Genomic DNA, 20804 nt, shown 5'->3' on the forward strand with positions numbered 1-20804 from the left:
TGTGTGTGTGTGCTGGTATATAGAGTGCGTACACTGTTCAAAAGCTACTATATGTGCATTACCATTTTGAAACAGCATTTTAAAATCTGTTGATAATAAACAAGAAAAGTGTTGCCTGTCTGTTATGGGAGTACAAAGGGTGCGTCGTTTTGGATGTCCAGACATCTATTTAACCGACGGATTTATCACAGAGAAAACACTGACACCTTGACTTGTGTCATAATTCCCATTTTACAAGCCCATATCTTCACACATTATTTCGTTACATTAGGTGAATATTGCACTTAAATCTCCACCATTTAATTACATCCACCAGTCTAATAAACACATTTTATAGAGATAATAAATCACAAAAACAAAAACACACAGAATGTTGTTAATGTAACATATTTTATCATAAAGTGTAATCTATAAAAAAGATCAGGTTTGTACAAAAAAAGTGCTCAGCTGAATAGCTTAAGTAAATGTAATAAACGTCGGGAATGTTGTGTATATAAATCTTAGTTGCTGCATGTTGTTAGCTTGATACATTAGGCCATAATTTGCTATAAATAAATGTTTATTAGCTGGCCAGACTTGTTTTGATGTGTTAATGATATGCATTTAAGGAGATTCACAAGAAATGTTCAATTAGCGCACAACTTTCTGCAGCATTGTCCCGGTCAGAGTCCCCATTACACACCTGCATTCATTACAGAAGAAGAGCTGTGCTTTTTACAAACGTCCTTATTTGTGACAATTTGCATGTGAAAGTGAGACATAATTGAGTTCATTTAGATTCAGATCTGTCACACCAGGCATTAAACTCAAGTCAATTCAAAATGCTTTTCACTGTATGGAGTATCCTTCGAAATGTTTTTAGCCTAAACATCCCTCCTCTAAAAGCCCGAGACCTTTGGGGGTCTAAAAAACCAATGAGCACTTTGTGTTCATGTCAGCAGATCCCTGGTCAGTTTAAGTGCTTTTCTCCCATATTGATTAAGATTACAGGAGCCCCTACACCAAAACCTGGTCCAAGATCGGTCGTTAGAGGCCAACTGTAGCCCTGTGGCTGTATGGCATATGGTTACAATTTGTCACTAACACGCTTTCAGTTGAACTCAAGCTTGGGTCAGCCAGCAAACCCGCTGGCTATACACTCCCTTAAGCTCCATATTAATGACTGCCGAGGAATAGAAAGTGCTAAGCATAATGCCAGGAATGCAAGTATTATTACAGATACCTGTGCAGAGACTCAGCGCTATTTATTCCTTCATTCATTCCTTTATTTATTTCATTTCGTCCAACACAGTACCGATCAATAAGTAATTAATTTTACCACCTAAAGAAATATATGGCGTTTTATGCCTGAACAATCAAATCAAACTGTAACATGGCTATGTAACTGTGAGAATTAGGCACTTAGGAGGGAAATAAATACACAAAAAAAGCTGAGAATATGTTTTGCTTTTTCTTCCATGTGCAGAAATATTTTCATTCCTTGTTTTAGAGGTCATTTGACTGAAAATAAAAGAATGTATGATAACACTTTAGAATAGGGAAGACGTATTCACTATTAACCACGACTTTTCCCTCTCATTTGCTGCTTATTAATAGTTAGTAGTAGTTGTTATTGGGTAGGATTAGGGATTTAGAATAAGGTCATGTGGAATAAGACATTAATATAATAAATGGCTAATATTCTAGTAATATGCATGCTAATAAGCAACTAGTTAAAATAAAACCCTAAAATAAAGTGTTACCGAATGTATATATATATATTTTCACTGATAAATTGCTATTAATATCACAAATAATAACAAACAAAACATGACATTTTGGAGTAGGAAAATTAAAAGAGTATTTTCTTGTCAAATATACTCCAATATTCTTTGTTTCGTTTAAATTTTAGATTTTTATGCAAGCAAACCTATATGCTTTCGAATAGCAACAAAGCCATATTATATATCCTACAAGAGCCAGAGCGTGAAAGCCAAGCAGAGGCAATCCAAACACACTTGTTATAGCTGCTGTAGAAAAGGAAATCTTAAAGGGAGGCTGAATAATGGAGTCAGAGGGACCAGCGGTGAGCTGAAAATGTTTTCTGAACCAAGACCAGTACGCAAACCGACATTTCCCCAACTGACTAGGACATATTTTAGAGTACAGGTATGGGAGAGAAAAAAAATGAGAAAGGGAGGGGGGTACGGTTTGACGTTTTGTTTGTTCTCCTAGGCAAAATGGAAGACATACATTGTCCCTTATTGCCTAAAGACCCACAATGCAATTCTAGCCCTCAGTGGTCACACGGGGAGTGTGCTCCAGGAGTCACATGGTCAGATGGATCACATCAATTTACCACAGGAAAAAAAAGAAAATAAGAAAACAGAAAAAAAAAAGAGAGAAAACAATATAGCTTTGTCTTCTTTTGACCTCTCGTGGCACACAAATACTATGTGTTATTGTGCGAGTAACGCTGAACTAAATACAGAGGTGTTCTTGTGTTTGGACCAAAGAGGAGATAAATGAATCCCAATCTTGTCATGGCTGGACAGAGCAGGAGCTGATGCCACACCAGTCTATGTGCCACACTCCTAAAACCTATATCGCCACCCACTGGACACTTTCAGAATTACAGCTTCAGTCGGGAAAGTGAGGTTTTTCGGTTTAAAGAAATTCAAATCACTCCTAATTTGCTTTTAGAAAAAGCAGTTTTGACATTTTGACTACAAGAATGCTTTTTTTCTATCAGTTGAATCTGAAGGATTCAGGTGGAATGAATGGAGATAAACCTGAAGTAAACCTGCCGTCTGAAGCGGTGAGTGGCAGGGATCAGCGGGAAGGCAATGCCACTGTGGATTTGTGGAGACGTGATGATGGTGGCAGGGTGACAGAAGGGGAGACAGGCACTAGTGCTGTTGTAGTTTTGAACATGACATGAACATCAGTTGAGTGATGCGATGTTTGTGTCAGTTGGGATGGAGCGAGTGATACCATGAGACAGAGTTTGGATCACTGGATCCTTAGGGGACCTATCAACATCATTCTCTTCAATCTGAACAGAAACGTCCATTAGGCACAAATGTGCACACAATTAAAAGATTCACACATCATTTCACAAACTGAAATATTTACATAACTTAAACATTTCTCTTACATTTATAGATAGATTTGAAAATAAAAACAATCATTAGGCCTATAAAAAGAGATATCACTCTGACCAGTGTGTAGATGCACTGGCTGGACTTTTTAGAGCAAATAAACAAATAATGAAATACTCACCAGCAACACTTCTATTAATTTTTTGTATTATATATTACATAAAAAGGAGGTGAAACAATGGTAAAGCCATTAGATGTGGCAGTCCCCCCCCCCCCCCCCATTTCTATTTTATGATATAATCAAACATCCATTTGATGTACCTCCTGAGTTAGTTTTTTTGTTTTCCTTTTATTTAAATCGCTTTAAACAATACATTTGCATATTTGGTTCAGTTATTTGACTACGAATAACAGTAAAATGGCATGCAGATAAACAATATATATATATATATTTAAAATGTTTATTTTGATTGTTTTTATATTAAAATAATGATTTTAATATAATAAAGATTCAGGCAACCCCATGCAGTTCACTCACTAAACCCTGAGATATAGTACAGCCAAAACATCAAGGTTTTGGTTAGCATGGACTAGTTAGGCCCTGCTGGTAGATATTGTAATTACACCTGTATGGTAGCAAAAATATTTTTTATTAACATCTACAGTAGTCACAAGTATTCATTTATTGTGACACTCTATATATACATCGAAATGTATGTATGTGTGTATATACACACACACACACACACACACAGACACAATATACACAAACATATTTTTCGAGGGCTATTAAAAGAATGTGACAGTCAAGCAACCGCCTTTCATTTACAGTCTATGGTTCTGTGATATTGATTTAGATGATACTCTGTCACACTTCAAAGAATACCATGGTATTATTACGGTTTAAAAGGCATGTTATTACTACCATGTTCTTATATGATAGTAATAGCATGCCTTCCTGTAAGATTTCCTTTTCTACAGCAGCTATAACAAGTGTGTTTGGATTGCCTCTGCTTGGCTTTCACGCTCTGGCTCTTGTAGGATATATAATATGGCTTTGTTGCTATTCGAAAGCATATAGGTTTGCTTGCATAAAAATCAAAATGTTAAATAAAACAAAGAATATTGGAGTATATTTTACAAGAAAATACTCTTTTAGTTTTCCTACTCCAAAATGTCATGTTTTATTTGTTATTATTTGCGATATTAATAGCAATTTCTGAGTGAATATATATATATTCGGTAACACTTTATTTTAGGGTCTCTTAACTAGTTGCTTATTAGCATGCATATTACTAGAATATTAGCCATTTATTATATTAATGTCTTATTCCACATGACCTTATTCTAAATCCCTAATCCTACCCAATAACAACTACTACTAACTATTAATAAGCAGCAAATGAGGAATTTATTTAAAAAGTCATGGTTAATAGTGAATAAATCTTCTAAAGTGTTACCATACATTCTTTTACCATGGCACTTTATTTGTAAGTGTGGTGCACCAATAAGAATAAACTGTCCATCACCTTGACTACATTATGAAAAGGACAAAATCACAGCACAAAATCTCTTGCCTTCGGACTGGTGTTGTTGAGATATTAGAGAAATGAAACAGATTGTTGTCTTATAATCATGTCATCCTCACATAGTACATCAGTCTCAGAGCTCTGTTTGGGCAGAGAGGATAATAAGGAGGTTATGGGAACCCTAATCGCTGTTTCCCTCTCAATCACACACGCAGCCTAGAAAAAAAAACAGGGAAAGAGAGAAAAAAGTTATGAAATAGTAGCTTAAACTGAAGAATTGCTTTAATACTTCAATAGAAATAACCTAATTCCAACATTTTCAAAGGAGCGGGCGGCCTTGCTCCGGGCTAACGCGTAATGTGTGAGTGAAAGTATATCGCGTGTCACTCTGCATTAGAGAAGCGAGCCTGTGTGCCTTTGAATGAGAGGCAGCTGGGGTAATAGGAAGTGCAGATATTAGAGCTAATGAAATCACAAAGAACAAGACAGATGTGCCATTTGACCAAGTGCTGCGGTGCTGGTGCGAGGCGGGGCGTTACATTTGCCCACAACACACAGACAAGAGGGCTCAAGCACTGATAGCAACTCTTGGATTTAAATGCATAATGCACGGCGAACGACCTGCGTGTTTATTTACTGTAGCTCAGTTCGAATAGATTGAGTCACCCCATATATTTTTTACACCCCAGCCTCCCCACACGTCATTTCAAAACACTTAATCATACATCAATGCTATTTCTTTACTCCATCACAGCTCTTTGGTGAATTTGGCCAGGAGCTGCGAGAACAACTTGTATTTCCTTGCACGTCATCCAATGAACACAACTGTCACATTTATGCTGCCGTCAATATCTACTCCCCAGCACGCATGTCATCTGGAAAACATACAGAGGAGTCGGACAAATAAACACAACAACCTGGAGTCATTCGAAAGGATTTGTGGTTGGAGGATTGCGGGGGGCTGTGCGATGCCACATCTGACCTGTGGCAATAAGTGCGTTAGTCATCTATGATTCATGTCAAAACATACTTAATGTATCAAAGATATGAAACACTTTGACAGCTGCTATGGAGAACAGAGGACTGAAATGGTTTTCAAACAAAACAAGCTGTTTTCCTCCCCCACCTACCTCCCCTCGCACAATAGCTTGCACCGGTGGACTTGTGTCCATAAACAGTTTATGATGAAATGCCGTAGCACTTAATTAAAACAATAAATCCAAAGTGTGCATTAGTGGCCCCCTCCTCTCGGCTCACTGACCTCAGCTGTGTCCATTCTGGAACCGTGCATCACCAGAGCCGGGAGAGTCTAGAGACCAAATCTTATTCTGCGTGCCCTGAAATGATGCCACAAATGTGTTCTTATTACTCTCTCGCTTTCTCTCTCTTTTGGAGATAATTTAATTCATATTTCACTTGTAGCACAAGGGATATGTGACAGAGGCCTAATCACAAACACAATAGAACAAAGGGGTTGCTGTTTGGAAAGCAGACTAAATTCTCTTTGGATGTGATGCACTGGCTATTTATCCATTTAGCACCGCAATATGAGAAGCTAGTTTGGATTGCATAAAAGGGTGCATACTTTTTATTATGATTTTGCTCACAGAATTATTGTACTTTTAGAGAGAGTATTAACTGTTGGTAGCACACCAAAGTTTGCATGAACTTTCTGGTATATCTGTAAGACTGCTGATCTGCTCACAGGCAGAATAACACTCTGATCTCAGCTTGAGGGTTGGCGTCATCACACCTGTTCTCATTCACAGTTAATTTATGAAACTGAGAAATGAACCTGCGAATCAATGCAAGTCCTTTTTTTTAATGCTAACCTTTTTTAAATACATATTTTGTATTTTTATCTGTTTTCCCGATCTGTGTTGTCCTGTTGAATATTAAATGTTTGCTTTTTAAAAAGACCTTTTAAATGTTCTGCACTGTGGCTTCATTTAATTTAATCTCCTTCCAAGCATATTAATAGAGCAACTTTTGGCTTTGAATTCTGTCTGTGAAAATGTCACGTCCATTGGAGGTTTTGCCACAGCATAACACTCATTCAGGAGCCACAGCAACTTATCAAGCAGGTAGTGAATATCCCACCTTTTTCCAAGTCTACTACACCTATTATAACAATCAGCTGAATGCAAATCTTTAATCTGTCATACAGTGAACAATACAAATCTTCCATCAGTTATTTTCCTTCTGATTCACAAGATAGTCTGACGTAATTTTCTTAACAACAGGAATTTTTTTCCCCCTTGCATATACTGTAATCCACTTTAGTTTTGAAATTATAGTTTTCCCAACAGGTTCATGCCTTTTTCCATAGCACAAAGAAAAAAAAAGTCTGATCCGACCTGAGCAGTCATCTTAATGCCATTATCCTGTATGCAGTGTACACATTACTTAGGTTAAGGATGACATGATTAGTAGTTGAGACTTTCTTTCCTTTTAACTTATATTTCATACATGAATATAAATTATTTTAGAATTTCTTTAACTTTTAGTATATTTTATTTCTACTCTGTATTTGGCATACACTTATTTATTTATTTATTATATACAGTCATCAGTCGTGTTGCTTCACTGCCATTCACAATTCCTCCTTCATGGGATAATTAGTGTCCATTAGATGTGCATTTCAAAATCTCAGTGGAAGTAGTTTTTTCAACTACTGTTATGAATTCTGTAATAATAACAATAGGCTGTTCATATTGAATGATCAGGGTATAATAAAAACATGTTTCAAATGCACAGTAAGGTACAGCACTGTTAAAAGTGTTAAGCACTTGTGTAAAAATGCTGTACAATGAGGATGCTGTCAAAAATAATGTCCTAAATAGATTTTCTTTATCAATTAACTTACATTAACTAAATTACAGTGGTGTGAAAAAAAGTTTTTGCCCCCTACCGGCATTTTTGTTGTTGTTGTTGTTGCATTTTTGTCACACTTGAATGATTCGGATCATAAAACTAATTTTAATATTACACAAAGATAACCCGAGGTTAAGATAACCTTAAGGTATATATATTTATGCCTGTCATACTACAGCCAATGAGCATAACAGTAGTCATTTCCAACATATAGTATAGAAAAATATTGAATACAGACTACAATATGTTGAAAATGAGAGAGAAAAAAAATACCTTATAGTCGTCTTCAAGCGGTGGCAGGTGTTTCTGGCTGATGTCACTTTCCACAGTCACATGACCTGCAGCGAGTCACGTGATCCGGGCTCCATTCTCGCCATTTTGAGTCTAGAGTGAAGCACTTTTACACCACAGGAATAAAAAAAGCAGCGCATCACGAGCTTCGAGGCCAAAGATCAGGCACAGCTGCCGCATCAGTAAGTAGCGTTCGGATGGTTGTGACTCTGAGCTGTTTATTAAGCGGCACAGATGTTTTTTACAGCTCATGTTGAACTGTAAAGCGTGCATGTGTGGGCTGCTGTTGTCAGAAACGTCCTGCCCCTTTCTCACGTTTCGTCTCCACGGTTATCACGGACACCATGTTCTCAAACCCACACGCCCTGCTAAACTTCAGCCCAACTATCTCACGCCGATTATCCGAGATTGATTTTCACGCGTTGTGTATCTGTTATCTGTCATTAGGTCTGTGTCTGTAAACATCCGTCAACTCGTCATATCTTCAAGACAGCGTTTATTTTTAACCCCTTCACCATTCGTGGGTTTTTTCTTGTCGATTTTGGCTTTTGACTATCACTTGTTGCTTTTTGATAAACTCATAATGGAGTATATTTAAGATATTAACAACACATAGGCCTACATGATCTTAAAGAAGGGAAAGTTCACTCAAAGCGATAAGAGGGGGGTTGTCAGCAGGGTCCAATCTTATTTTGTAGAAGAATTGCATGCTTTTACATGTGTTCGTGCCCCACGTGTTTTTGTTTTGATTCAGAGTACTCTATAACTTCCTTTTTAACTGTAGGTCAAAAATGCAGAAGTGCTGTGAGCAAAAGAAAGTGAAAAATCAACTCATGAATCAGACCTATTAGAAGTGATTCAGAAATATTACAGTTTCCCTAAGGGAGTCATTCATTGTTGCAAAATAGGGTTCCCAGATGCACTAAAAAAGAAAAGTTTTGCACAAAATGGTATGAGTGCATGTGTGTCGTATTAAATAGAGTTATGAGCTGGTGGTAATGTTTGGAATGATATTTGTCATTAAATGTTTCTGTTATAAAAAGAAAAATAATACTAATTAAATGATAATAATTATAATAATACTAATACTACTTGAATATAAAACATGCTAAACTCTAGCGATAGAGGCTATTTACACTAAGTGAACATAGCAGTATTTTTTAGTGATATGCTATTTGCACTATTATATTATAAATAACAGAAAATACTGCTATTTTAACAGTGTAATAGAATCTGTAGCTGCAAATTGTGGCAGTTATCTGGACCTCAGTATTGTAGTACATTATAAAACAGTATGCAATAAGTTATTGAGTGTAAATTTTTATTTTAATTCAAATTATTAAATGGATGCCACCTTATTGGGATAATAAAGCCCTCTACCCTGACCCTACCCCGTTACTTTATTTTCAATCAACTTTTATTTCAGAAATCACTTAATCTGTCATGAAAAAATAAACTAGACTGATTTACTAGACAGTAACTAGTCCATGATATTTATAGGTTTGTGAAGTAATGGCTATTCTTGTAAATATGTAGGGGAGGGCCTCTACCAGTCGACACACACAGTAAAAAATGTTGCCATTCCCCAGTCCTGCATTTCTCAGCTTTTTGCAAGCTGAAGGTCCTGTTTAGTCAGTGATGTTGTTTCATTCACGTTTTTGCATGTGTTTTATTCGTGTTGCAGGAATGGAGGACAGCAGTGCAGTTGCTGTCCTTGTGCCTCACTCTAGAGGCCAGCAGGATACCGTCTTCATTCCTGACAGACGTCTTCATGATGCCGAAGACCAGCAACGGCAGCAGCAAAAGCAGGCTGCCGACTCTCTTATTCAGGTCATTGAGAAACTCAGCAAAATCGTGGAAAAGCGGCCCAGACGATGCACCGTCTCTGGGAAAAAGAGACCCTTGATGACCTGTGCTTCTGTACCTGTTCCAGACAGCACTGAAGTGGTCATACCTTGTAAGAGATCCAAAGACCAAAGGGATGACCGCCCAACATCCAGCAGCACGCCTGGGCACACGTTCGAACAGGAGCCTTTGAGTTTAAGCACTCGGACGGTCACGTGCTACCAGTGCAGTATGTGCCGATTTATCTCCCCTACATTGGAGATGTTGAAAGAACATCTGCTGCTTCATGATGAGCAGCACAGTGACCTCATCCTCATGTGCTCAGAGTGCCAGTTCACTTCAAACCATCAAGAGGAGCTGGTGACACATGTAAGACTCCACCTGGAAGAAGGCGATCACACCAGACACATCCTAGATGAGCAAGGGATAGCATCAGCCAGGAGCATTCACCAAAGGATGGCAGTTTTGAAGGCAAGCAACTTGGAATCAGAGAAGACGTCCACTCCCAAAAAGTGGTACAGCTTTGAGCATGGCAGGTACCGTTGTCTCATCTGCAACTATGAATGCCGACAACAGCGCAATTTGAAGACCCATGCATGGAAACACGCTGGCCTGGTTGACTGCTCATACCCCATATTTGAAGACGAGACGGACTGTCCTGGTACCTTACAAAGCTCCAGTCCTCATTTGGTTCCAGCAGGTAAAGAGGATACCATAGTAGTCCTCGCAGCTGTTGGAGGAAAACCTCAGACAATTCATGGCTCCTCCAGCCTCCAGCTAGAACTGTGTGCTTCACCAGAGGTGAGGTGTCATGGGGAGAAGGAAGCTTTGAAAACAGTGGAGACCAAACTCCCGATGATCAGTCAAGTGTTTTCTCTTAAAGACCCAGAGGAGCCCTTGGTGGAGGTTCAGGTGACACCAGAAGCCCAAATGGAGCTGGAGTTGGAGACTGAGAGCCAACAGGCAAGCTCCGACAGCCTCCTTTCCTCTGCGCAGAAGATTATCAATTGCAGTGGCAACAGCGCCGGCCACGTCAACGTCATCGTGGAACGCCTTCCCTGTGCCGAGGAACCGGTGTCCAGCAAACCTCTGCTCCTCAGCCCAGAAGTAGGAGGAGACAAGACCCTCCTTGCTTCTGAAGAATCACAGTTAGAGAGCCAACACATATACTACAAACAAAAGGAGGAGGTTGTGATCGCTTGGAATGGAGAAGATCAACAACAGGAGGAAGAGTCAGTGTCTTCGAGTTCTCCCTCAGATGAAAACATGCCACCGGTTCGGAGGAGGACTTACTCAGAATCTCTTCGGCTGCATTCTTTGGCAGCTGAGGCATTGGTGGCCATGCCCATGAGGGCCCCAGAGCTTAGTAAAACCGCTGCAAAAGGTATTCATGACCCAAGTACTCAAAGCCCTGACACAGGCCAGAGAATTATACAGATTGCTGACACCGCCAACCCTAAGGCATCCTCAGGAGAGCTTGCGGCTGCAGTTGGAGATCCAGGTGCTCTTCTTAACCTTGGCCTCCAGAGTTCAAAAGATTCTCGAGATGTGCTGGTCGAGGGACCCTCCAAAGCTGGAATTAGCATGTCTCTTTTGACTGTCATCGAGCGACTGCAAGAGCGTTCTGACCAAAACACTTCAGACGAGGACATTCTGAAGGAGTTGCAGGACAATGCCCAAAGCCAACATGGAGGTGGAGTTTCTGGGGGTCCTGCTGTGCCTGGCGACATTTCCACTACAGACGGTCTGGTGGAATATATTGCTGGGAGCGAAAGGCCCTATCGCTGTCGACTGTGCCTATACAGCAGCGGAAACAAAGGTTACATAAAGCAGCACCTACGTGTTCATAGACAAAGACAACCCTACCAATGCCCCATCTGTGAGCATATAGCCTGTGACAGCAAGGACCTGGAGCATCACATGATCCACCACTTCAAGCCTCGCATGTACAACTGCAAACAGTGCACCGAAAGGTTCCACTACAAGGTGAGGAGAGAAACAGGTGGAAATTAGCATTAAGAAAATTATTTATTTTCTTAATGCTAATAACTACAGATTTGAAACTTCATGAGGGTGAGTAAATGATGACAGAATTTTAATTTTGTGAACTTTAAAAAAAATATATATATATATTTAATTACATTTGTCAGATCACTGTTTAAATAGTGACTTTTATTTATCTTAAACCCTTTTTTAACTAAATGCTTATTTAATGACAGAACTGAATTTTTATGCTTGAAATTCTCTTTTCTTTAGCAGAGGAATTCTTTGAGAAACTAAATTCCTTGGGCATGGCACTAGGTCAAATACCCATTTACTGTGTTTATTTGTTTCTATATTGAATTGATATCTTAAAATGGACTACATAATCTCTTTGATTTGAACTTTATTGAATTATCTTTGCATTTTCTGGAAGGCAATACATATTTAAGCAGGTCCCAACTGTTCTAAGTGGGGAGCAAGTATTAATTTTACTCCATGTAGATTGGCGTACTAGAGTTTCTAATATTGGAGTGCACTGCTCTCCCTTCCTTCTGCTTTATTAATAAACTTCCTCCTTATGAAACACTGATTATGGTTTTATTAATACCTCATTCAGAGTCAGCTGAGAAACCACGAGAGATATGGGCATGGGATTGACGACATCAGCAGCACACTGACCCACGTTGCTGAAAGCACAGCAATCATTGAAGAGCCAGCCAAAATAACAGATGAGGGTGAGAACTGAACAAATCTCCAGTGCTACACAATGAAACAAAAGCAGTTTTCCAAAACATTCCACTTATAGTTGTGATGGAACATAAGCAGCAGCAGATTTTTCCCCCATGTTTTTACACACATTTGAGTGTAGCAGATGATTGAAAAATAATTAAACAGAGAGGGGATTTGGTTCTATCCATTGGTTGTTGATTGGGTTTTGAGATGTGGGAGTTTCATTCAGAAATGAATGCAAGCTTGTGATCGATTGCGGAGGGGCAGGTTTTAAGCATTGAATTCTGGCTTATATGACTAGAGAAGTCTTTTTTTTTTTTTAATGACATTTTAAAGTCCCCAATGCAATCTCAAATTTTAGCCTAAACTCATCTTTGATCATCAAAATTACATATTTAAATATTTTTTCCCCATGGGACAACACCTTTACCTCACGCAGATTGTGCTCCCTTTATAATCACTAAAAATCTGTCACTTAGTTCATCACGATCTCAAGTTCCATTATAATTAGCAGCCGGACCTTCAGACTGACAGCTGAAGGTCTGGAATCAATGGCAGCTTTTATTGGCCAAGACCCACCCATGAGGCCGTTTGACTGACATGTCAAACAACCAATCACAGTTCATGTCGTTCTGCGTCACATTTCGGGGCATGGAAATGTCGCCACAATAACAGACCGGTGTGTAAAACTCTTGGACGTATTTGAAAGATTCTATGGCGCAAAATTTAAATATTTCACATTTAAAAATCCAGCGTTTAGTTGACCCTGATAAGCGCTCGTTGTCACAGTTGTAAACATGGCGGTTTTCTTCTTTTGTGATGGGGTTTGGCGTCACGGCATCTTTGTTTCCAGGAATAACGTTAAAGAATGCGACACATACATCTCCTGGAAATCCTGTATAATTCAACCAATCCGATTACGACTTCAAAACTCCTAAATTGTTTCCACTTTTGTGTGCCATATGCATCAGATGTTCAGCCAGCGGTCCGTGGGCGTGTCACGTCTGAGGCTGAGACTACATTGTAATCAATGAAGCTTAGTCTACACTACAGAATTATTTTATTTACATCACATCTACACTTTGCTTGTTATAATGAAATGATTTGTGAGCATGCAGAACCCAGTGATTGGATTCTGTCTTACCTAAACACTTCTGATTGGCCATTGCATTCAAGAAGCAGCTATATCTGTAATTGACTACATTGCAATGCTGCAAAAAGACAGTGTAGATACTAAGCTACATCATTGCTCTTTGATTTTGATTGCTTCCATTTGTCCTCATTTGGAAGTCGCTTTGGATAAAAGCGTCTGCTAAATGATTAAATGTAATGTAAATCTATGACCGATGGAGATCATCTTTTTTCCTGATTCGTGTGTATTTCTCAATTTTTTTCAGATTCGGTTGGTGAGCAGAGCGTTTTCAAATGTGATATGTGTGACTACACCAGCTCCACATATGTTGGGGTGCGCAACCATCGGCGAATCCACAACTCTGATAAACCATACAGGTTTGGGGAAAATAGCTTTTTTTTCATACTCACTGAATATTTCATTTTTGTTGTAAAAGATACATTACACAAGGAGAACAAATCAGAAAGCATCAGATGTTTAGTATTACATTTGGCTGGAAATGAAAGCATTACCAGTTGTCACCACAAGGGTGCAGTGGTGCTCAGGATAAGCCGGTGCTGCCTGCTCTCATTGTGTAAAGCCCTTATATTCCATAAAAGAATAAGATCTTTTTCTTTTCAATGCAAAGGCACATACACTCACTAAATTACACGCAAGCTCACATAAACACCTCAAGGTCCCATTATGGTCTCTTTGTGTGTGGTGACAGGTCTTGCTTCAGTTCTGCTCACCCATGATCATTTCAAACAGAGCATCTGAGAGATAATGTCCTTTTAACACAGCTGCATGATCCATTCAAGATAGCGCTTTGAGTTCAGCCTCTCTACAAACAGCCTTTCATTGTTCTTCAAATGCAGCCTTCCAAACGTTCAAACACACAGCCGCACACACAAAACACAAATTACCGCACAAACAAACATTGCCTGACCGCTCTTGACAGGTGCCCCAGAAGGTCTCTTTTCAAACCATGGCCTTGTGCCGCTCTAATTGTCTATCCTGTGCCGCACGACCCCTCTAGGTGCTGCAGCTGTGATTTTGCCACAACTAATATGAATAGCCTGAAGAGCCACATGAAGAGACATCCACAAGAACACCAAGCCATGCAGCTGCTGGAGCAGTACAGGTAAGAAACAAACACTGAGCTGGTGCACAGAACTTGACTCTTAAGTGGAGATGGGTCATAATCATCATTCTGTGTTACAGGTGCTCTCTGTGTGGTTACATGTGCAGCCACCCACCATCTCTCAAATCTCACATGTGGAAACACGCTGGAGATCAGAATTACAACTATGAGCAGGTCAACAAGGCCATCAATGAGGCCATTTCCCAGAGCAGTCGGTAAGAAGGCCCTTTTTTTTCCTTTTTCTTTTTTTTGCTCTGTGGTGAGTCGATATAGCTAAAACTAGGGATGCACTGAAATTTCGGACACCGATAATTATCGTCCGAAAATGGCATTTTTGGTTTCTGGGCAACATCGCACCACCCAGCAGTGTTCAGCTCTCGTTCACTGATCTGTCCTCCGCTATGCTCTGTAGGACTATACTGTAGGACTATACTGCCGTGCAAAGGCAAAAGACCGTAACTTCGATTTTTGTCCAAAATGAGTTATTGATATTTTTGGGACATTCAAGACATCCTTTATCATGTACATAAGTATCTTGAGTCAATTTCGTTGTTTTTCCGAGAAAATAATGGGTTGTCGCAACTGTAACTTCAAAAAGCCCCAGAGAAACCTAGGCAGAACACCGTGTAACGCCAGTTACCGCTCTTTCCCTTTGTTTGGAACGCTCAAATTGAGTTACGGTGTTCTGTCTGTGTTTACCCGTGCGTCAATATGAAGTTACGGCTTGGCATTATATGGTGTTCTGCCTTTTTTTACTGTCCACTAAAGTCTGCCGCATTTGAATTACGGTGCAGACAAACGAATTAGATTGCGATCTACCAAACAGCTCCATATAACAAAGCACTGTAAAGACTAGACACATTGGCTGCAATACATAATCGCAAATAAGCTTTAAAAGTGTTTTTTTTTTTTCTTGTTTGTAATTATTCACCAGGCTGTCACTTCTAGTTGGATGCGTGTGGACTCGAATGCCATGGGATGTAGCATGATCAATCATAAAATCACCATTAGCCACCTCGTCAAATATGGACGAATTGCCGTGAGATCGGGTTGGCTGGCCTAACAGTTCGCAATTAAATCCATATCCTACCTTTTCTTGTAACCTGATAAAATCAATCCATGGTGCTGAACGTCGTCAGAGATGTTTAATCCACTCACATTTCTGAGCATGCCTGCTTGCTGGCGTTCACATCAATCCACAAGTCGTTCTTTTAGGTTAGGCTATTTCATTCAAGTCAATATAAGCAATTATGCTATGTCTAGCATTATTTTACGTTACTGAGCATACTGTTTAACATTTAGGTTTGCAAAGGTTTCTTTTGCAAAATAATCTGCTGACTGTACACTATCCCTCAGCCTTGCCGCCGCGCCCCCCAGTTTGGGAACCACTGCTTTAAGCCAAGTTCACACTACATGACCTTACACGTCGGCAGATCGCTGTGCTGTTCAGACTACATGACTTGATTGTCTGTCTTTTAGTTGTTGTGGTGTTCACACTACGTGACTCTGTAAATGATCAGCAACCAGGGGCTACACACTACACGAGCTGACAACAACTCTGTCACGCAACAACTGGATTCGGTCCCTAAACCACGTTTTGTCATGAAAACACGCGAGAATTGACTGTTCGCAAAGAGCTTGATTGACAGGCGATCAGAACGCCGCTGCTATCCGCCATCTTGCCCGACAGCTATGGCCAGTCTTCATAGAAAGACGTGTTAAAACGGGGTGAAAAAGATCGACTGAATTGAAACTTTTTTAATATAACTAAATATAAAAATGTGCGGAGGGTTAAGCTGTGCTGTTGTTGGCTGCCACGGTAACGGCAATAAGCTGAGGTATTCCTTTAAAGTACTTGTTTTGATACCAGAAAACCTGTCATGTCTGGCGCTGTATGTATGGTTTGCAGCGCTTAAGTTAAATACTGAGTGTTAAATAATAAAATATGTTAAAACGTGTGCTCTTATCATTCGCCGGTCAAAATCCCGTGAACTTCACCCCTAATGGGAGCTTTATGCACATGTGCGCTCATCTGTTTAATGCAGCTAACTTCGCGTCGCTTCATGTCATCTTCCACTCATCAAACTATGACAGGTCCTTTGCTGCAAAAAGGCTGTCACTGCGACACTCTAAATTGATGAAACTATGGCGCTATGTGCTTTTTTTTAAAAAACTTTTTTATAGGTTTCACGTTATATTGTCGGTTCGGAAAATATGTAAATGATCATGCCCAGTAGCCACAGCTGTATCTCTTCTAGCCTTAACCACAAATCAGGAGAGCATATTAACTTCGGTGGACTTAAAATGGTGTGTTCCGCGGTTGAAATTAAACACTTTCTGATGTTTATTCATGTTCATTTCGTAAACATGAAAAGATGATCGGTTCACGTGTTTGAGGCAATACAGTGATCTGTCACGACACAATGAAGAGCCACAAAAAGGTATTTATTGTTTGAATTTCTTAAAAAAATTACTCAATTTAAAATCAGAGAGTCCTGAGACCTTGTTTCATATCAGCAGTAACCTGCTCTGTCTTCTCTGTCGGTGTGTGGTCAGTTTCCTCTTTGCTCTGCGATGTGTTTTTCACTGCGTGAGAACATGAGTGTAGTGTGAGAGTGTTTGTCGGTCATGACAACAGTAACTATTGGTGGTTAATAAAAAATATAGCAGCCAAAAGCCTCTGAAAGAGAGTGAAAGACGCTTATGTGCAAAAATAAAAGCCTAACTTTTCTTTAAGTAAAGTTGCTGCTGTTGTTTTTCTTCCGGTGACCTCAACCCATGCCTTCCTCTTTCATTGGCTGTAGCTGGTCACGACACCTGACACCACGTGATTTCGAGTCGGCCGACCGGTCCAGATATATGGGATGCTAGATATTTGTTTGGCGTCAGTGAGGTGTCAGCGACGCATCTGCGAGCCTCTTTGATGCATCGTTGTGTAGTTCACACACAAAGATTGCAGAGCGCCGATCACTCGCTGATTTCCCCCCGATTACAGCCCGACGGCGAGCTCGTTAACTTGCAAATCGGGCTTAAAATCCTGTAGTGTGAACTAGCTTTAAGGGTCTTAAATTACATGGTTCTTTATAAAGTTAATGGCCACACTAAAGTGATTTTGTTCTGTTTTTTTTTTCTTCTGGGTTGAAGATCTCCTTCTATACCTCTGAAGTTAACACATGAGACCGGGGTGGAGCGTCCATATATTGTCTTGAGCAGAAAAGACAAACAGTCACCTGAGGTGGCTTCTGCTACAGGTGGGCCAGAGGGCAACCCCATGAGGTCATCGTCTAGCGGGGAGCAGGCCGGGGGGGCTGTGGCGTGGCGGAGCGGCTCGGGGCAGACACGGCCAGGTATGGAATACTGTGTGCTGCTCTTTTGCTGCTGTATCTGTGGCTTCGAGTCCACCAGTAAAGATCAGCTGATGGAGCACATGAAGCAGCACGAGGGAGATCTGATCAGCATCATACTGAGCAAGGAGCAGCAGGGAAATCAGCCCACAGAGACCAGCAGCAGCCAGTGACGCACACGTTTTCATACATACTGTCCTTCTATCATTTCTGCTTGAACAAGCAACATGCACAATTCAGAACTGAATTTTATTTCTGTCAATCTCTCTTTGTATTGACGTTATTTTCCGTTAATGTAATTGACCATGGATGTGTGAATCAAATAGTTAACAAATGAAATGTACTTTAGTAGTTAAGCAGAGGAAAGGGTTTTTGAATTTCAAAGGCATCATATACCTCATCTGTTGACAATATACATTGTAGAGTCCACACATTATGAAAATGAGGCAGCTTCTCTAGTTCACGGTAGTATTATTTATATCTATTTTCTTATGTACGTTTACCTTTAAGGTGGCACTTGCCATGTTGCATTTCGAGTTTAGAGAGGCAGATTTCTTTTGTGCTCTCTAATGTGTGTCAGTGTTTGCTTTGATATTTATCAAACTAATTTATTTTATATGCATGTTCCCCTCCGTTATGTTCATACAAAATTAGAAAAAGTGTTTCTAATTAAGGTCTAATTATGGTGCTATTGGTCTTGTGCTCAGAAAAGAGCGAAAGAGAAGATATCATTAGGAAGGTATCTTAAAATTGTATGTAAATGTTATATAAGCGTTATATAATGAATTTAACTGTGTTCTCATTCAAATTAAATTGGCCCTATTTAAAAATTAACAATTGGAAACATGCAGCAGAAAAAAAAAGGATATATGTATAGATTATTATTTACTATTATTATTATTATTTTTATTATTTAATATGCATATTGATATAGCAAGCTTTTTAAAAAAGTTAAAATGCCAACACTTGAAGACAGTTTCTTCACTTTCTATTTTCATATTCGTCTTTTTCTTTTTATGAGTATGTTATTGCAGGATTTTTTTTTGTTGTTTTGTTTTTTTGCTGTAAAAAAAAAGAAACTCTATAATTACAACTGGGTAATGGGTATAAAAAATGAAATTTATCAATAAAAAGCAGTAGTTGATAAGGTTGTCATAATACCAGCTATAGTATCACAATACCAATTTGTACCACAGTACCTCTATTGCTGTGTGGATCCTTCCTTTTGCCAGAGGATGTTTATTATAGTTTATTTATTAACTATTATTATAGTTTAATATCGTTCTGAATGATTTTTAGTGCAGTTCTCTGTGAAAGCCCAAGGGAGTCAAAGTTTAAATTTGGACGTTTATATATTTAATAACGAATTTAAGCATTACAAAAACAAACCCTAGAACTTTCTGAAATCTTCTTTTTTTTTTTTTTTTTTTTGGTCTAGTTTTTGCTTTTCTTTATAAGACACTTTATAAGTGTCAAATTAAAAAGTAATTCATCTTTAATTCCCATATTGTGTTGCACTTCCTGTGTGAACGGCACCTGAAGCACTGGACTTAACACATGCCATTGCTAAATTCAGTTTAAGTTGGTCACATTACTATACCTACTGGAAAATACTGGGACGGTGCCAGTATTTTGAGGCTTGGGCATTGTACACAGCAGCACCGGTATATTGTGAAAGCCTAGTAATTGAGATTTTGCTTAATCACTACTTCAAATTTTTGTCCCCTTCTCTTTTGACCTTGAATTTAACTTTAAGGGTCCTCAATCTGACTTTATATGCAACATATTTTCCAAGGGATGATTTTGCATACAGTTAATGTTTGTATGTCAACAGTCAACAGCAAAATTAGCATGATTAAATGGGCATCCATAATTAATTCAGGCTTCACACTGCCCAGTGTATCAGAGAAATTAACTCTTAGGAATGAAATCATAGGAATTTACATACACGATTATTATATTCTGAACCTAATGTACTAATTTACAATTCAAACTGCAAATATCACGGAAATGCATGGTCTGCATATTAATCATGTCACCGTATGCATTGTAATGAAAATGGATAAACTCTGAAACGTGTACCAGTATTGAAATTGCTTTCACACTTTATTTCATTGTTTTAGAACACAAACATCTGTTGAGTGTTTTGTTTCAGAGGATGTGCATAATGCACACTTCAAAGAGAGATTGAGCTTCCTGAAGGTTCATTTTGTGTCCCAGCTACTGCATTTCATTTTCTCTATAACTCTACTGATGTAGTCCAAATTGATCAAGAACCTACCAGTTGGTATTATCCCTATTATTTTCTCTGTGAGCAGGAATTGGCAGACACCCTGTACACATTGTGTGCCAGCAATCTTCTAGCCGTTGTTTCTCATATTTCTTCCTATAGAACAATTGCAATACATCTGGAATGTATTTTTTCTAAAGATACACAATACGTTTCAAGTAATCAGCAGGGGCTAGTGAGACAATTGTGTTGTCTTTCACACTGAGTCATAAGATTTGATAATCATCACAAGGACAGCATCTCAGCCACAAGTGTGCCTTCCATTTCAACAGCCTCATTTTTGAATAAGCTTCAGTCGAGTTTAGAAGTATACCATAAATCTTAAGCCAAGTAGTCTCCCTGCATCGAGTGCTTTGGCATCTTAGATTGTGTATAATGTGAGCCCTAAACAATTGTGTTATGTATTCGGACACATGGTACTGTAATACAGTTTTGTATGTGACTTGCTGTATATATACTGTAGAAACTGACATTTTTAGAGGAATTCTATTTTTTTTAAAACTTGTATAAACACTACAGAAACAAAATGAATCAAAAGAAAAGCAGATGAATCAAAAATTACCTTTGAATTGCCAGTGCGCATC

At 39.0% G+C, this 20804-nt stretch overlaps 1 protein-coding gene across 1 annotated transcript; it reads left to right on the plus strand.

The window, feature by feature from the left end:
* Nucleotides 1-7849: 7849 nt before the first annotated feature.
* LOC306878686 (zinc finger protein 507-like) lies at nt 7850-18784 on the plus strand. The gene is made up of 7 exons (XM_079431170.1): nt 7850-7956; nt 9459-11605; nt 12219-12336; nt 13729-13840; nt 14482-14586; nt 14667-14801; nt 17731-18784. The coding sequence occupies exons 2-7, from the start codon at nt 9461-9463 to the stop codon at nt 18101-18103; spliced, it is 2988 nt and encodes a 995-aa protein (XP_079287296.1). The 5' UTR covers nt 7850-7956; nt 9459-9460; the 3' UTR covers nt 18104-18784.
* The last annotated feature ends 2020 nt before the right edge of the window (nt 18785-20804 follow it).

The sequence above is a fragment of the Barbus barbus genome (genome assembly GCF_936440315.1).
Source record: "Barbus barbus genome assembly, chromosome: 2".
In the NCBI taxonomy this organism is placed as follows: Eukaryota; Metazoa; Chordata; class Actinopteri; order Cypriniformes; family Cyprinidae; genus Barbus; species Barbus barbus.

Bases quoted from the DNA above. Each gene is read 5' to 3' on its own strand.
- LOC306878686 (XM_079431170.1), top strand. From the start codon at position 9,461: ATGGAGGACAGCAGTGCAGTTGCTGTCCTTGTGCCTCACTCTAGAGGC. The intron at 13,841-14,481 runs GTTTGGGGAAAA...CGACCCCTCTAG, and splicing joins AACTCTGATAAACCATACAG to GTGCTGCAGCTGTGATTTTG. The intron at 14,802-17,730 runs GTAAGAAGGCCC...TCTGGGTTGAAG, and splicing joins GCCATTTCCCAGAGCAGTCG to ATCTCCTTCTATACCTCTGA.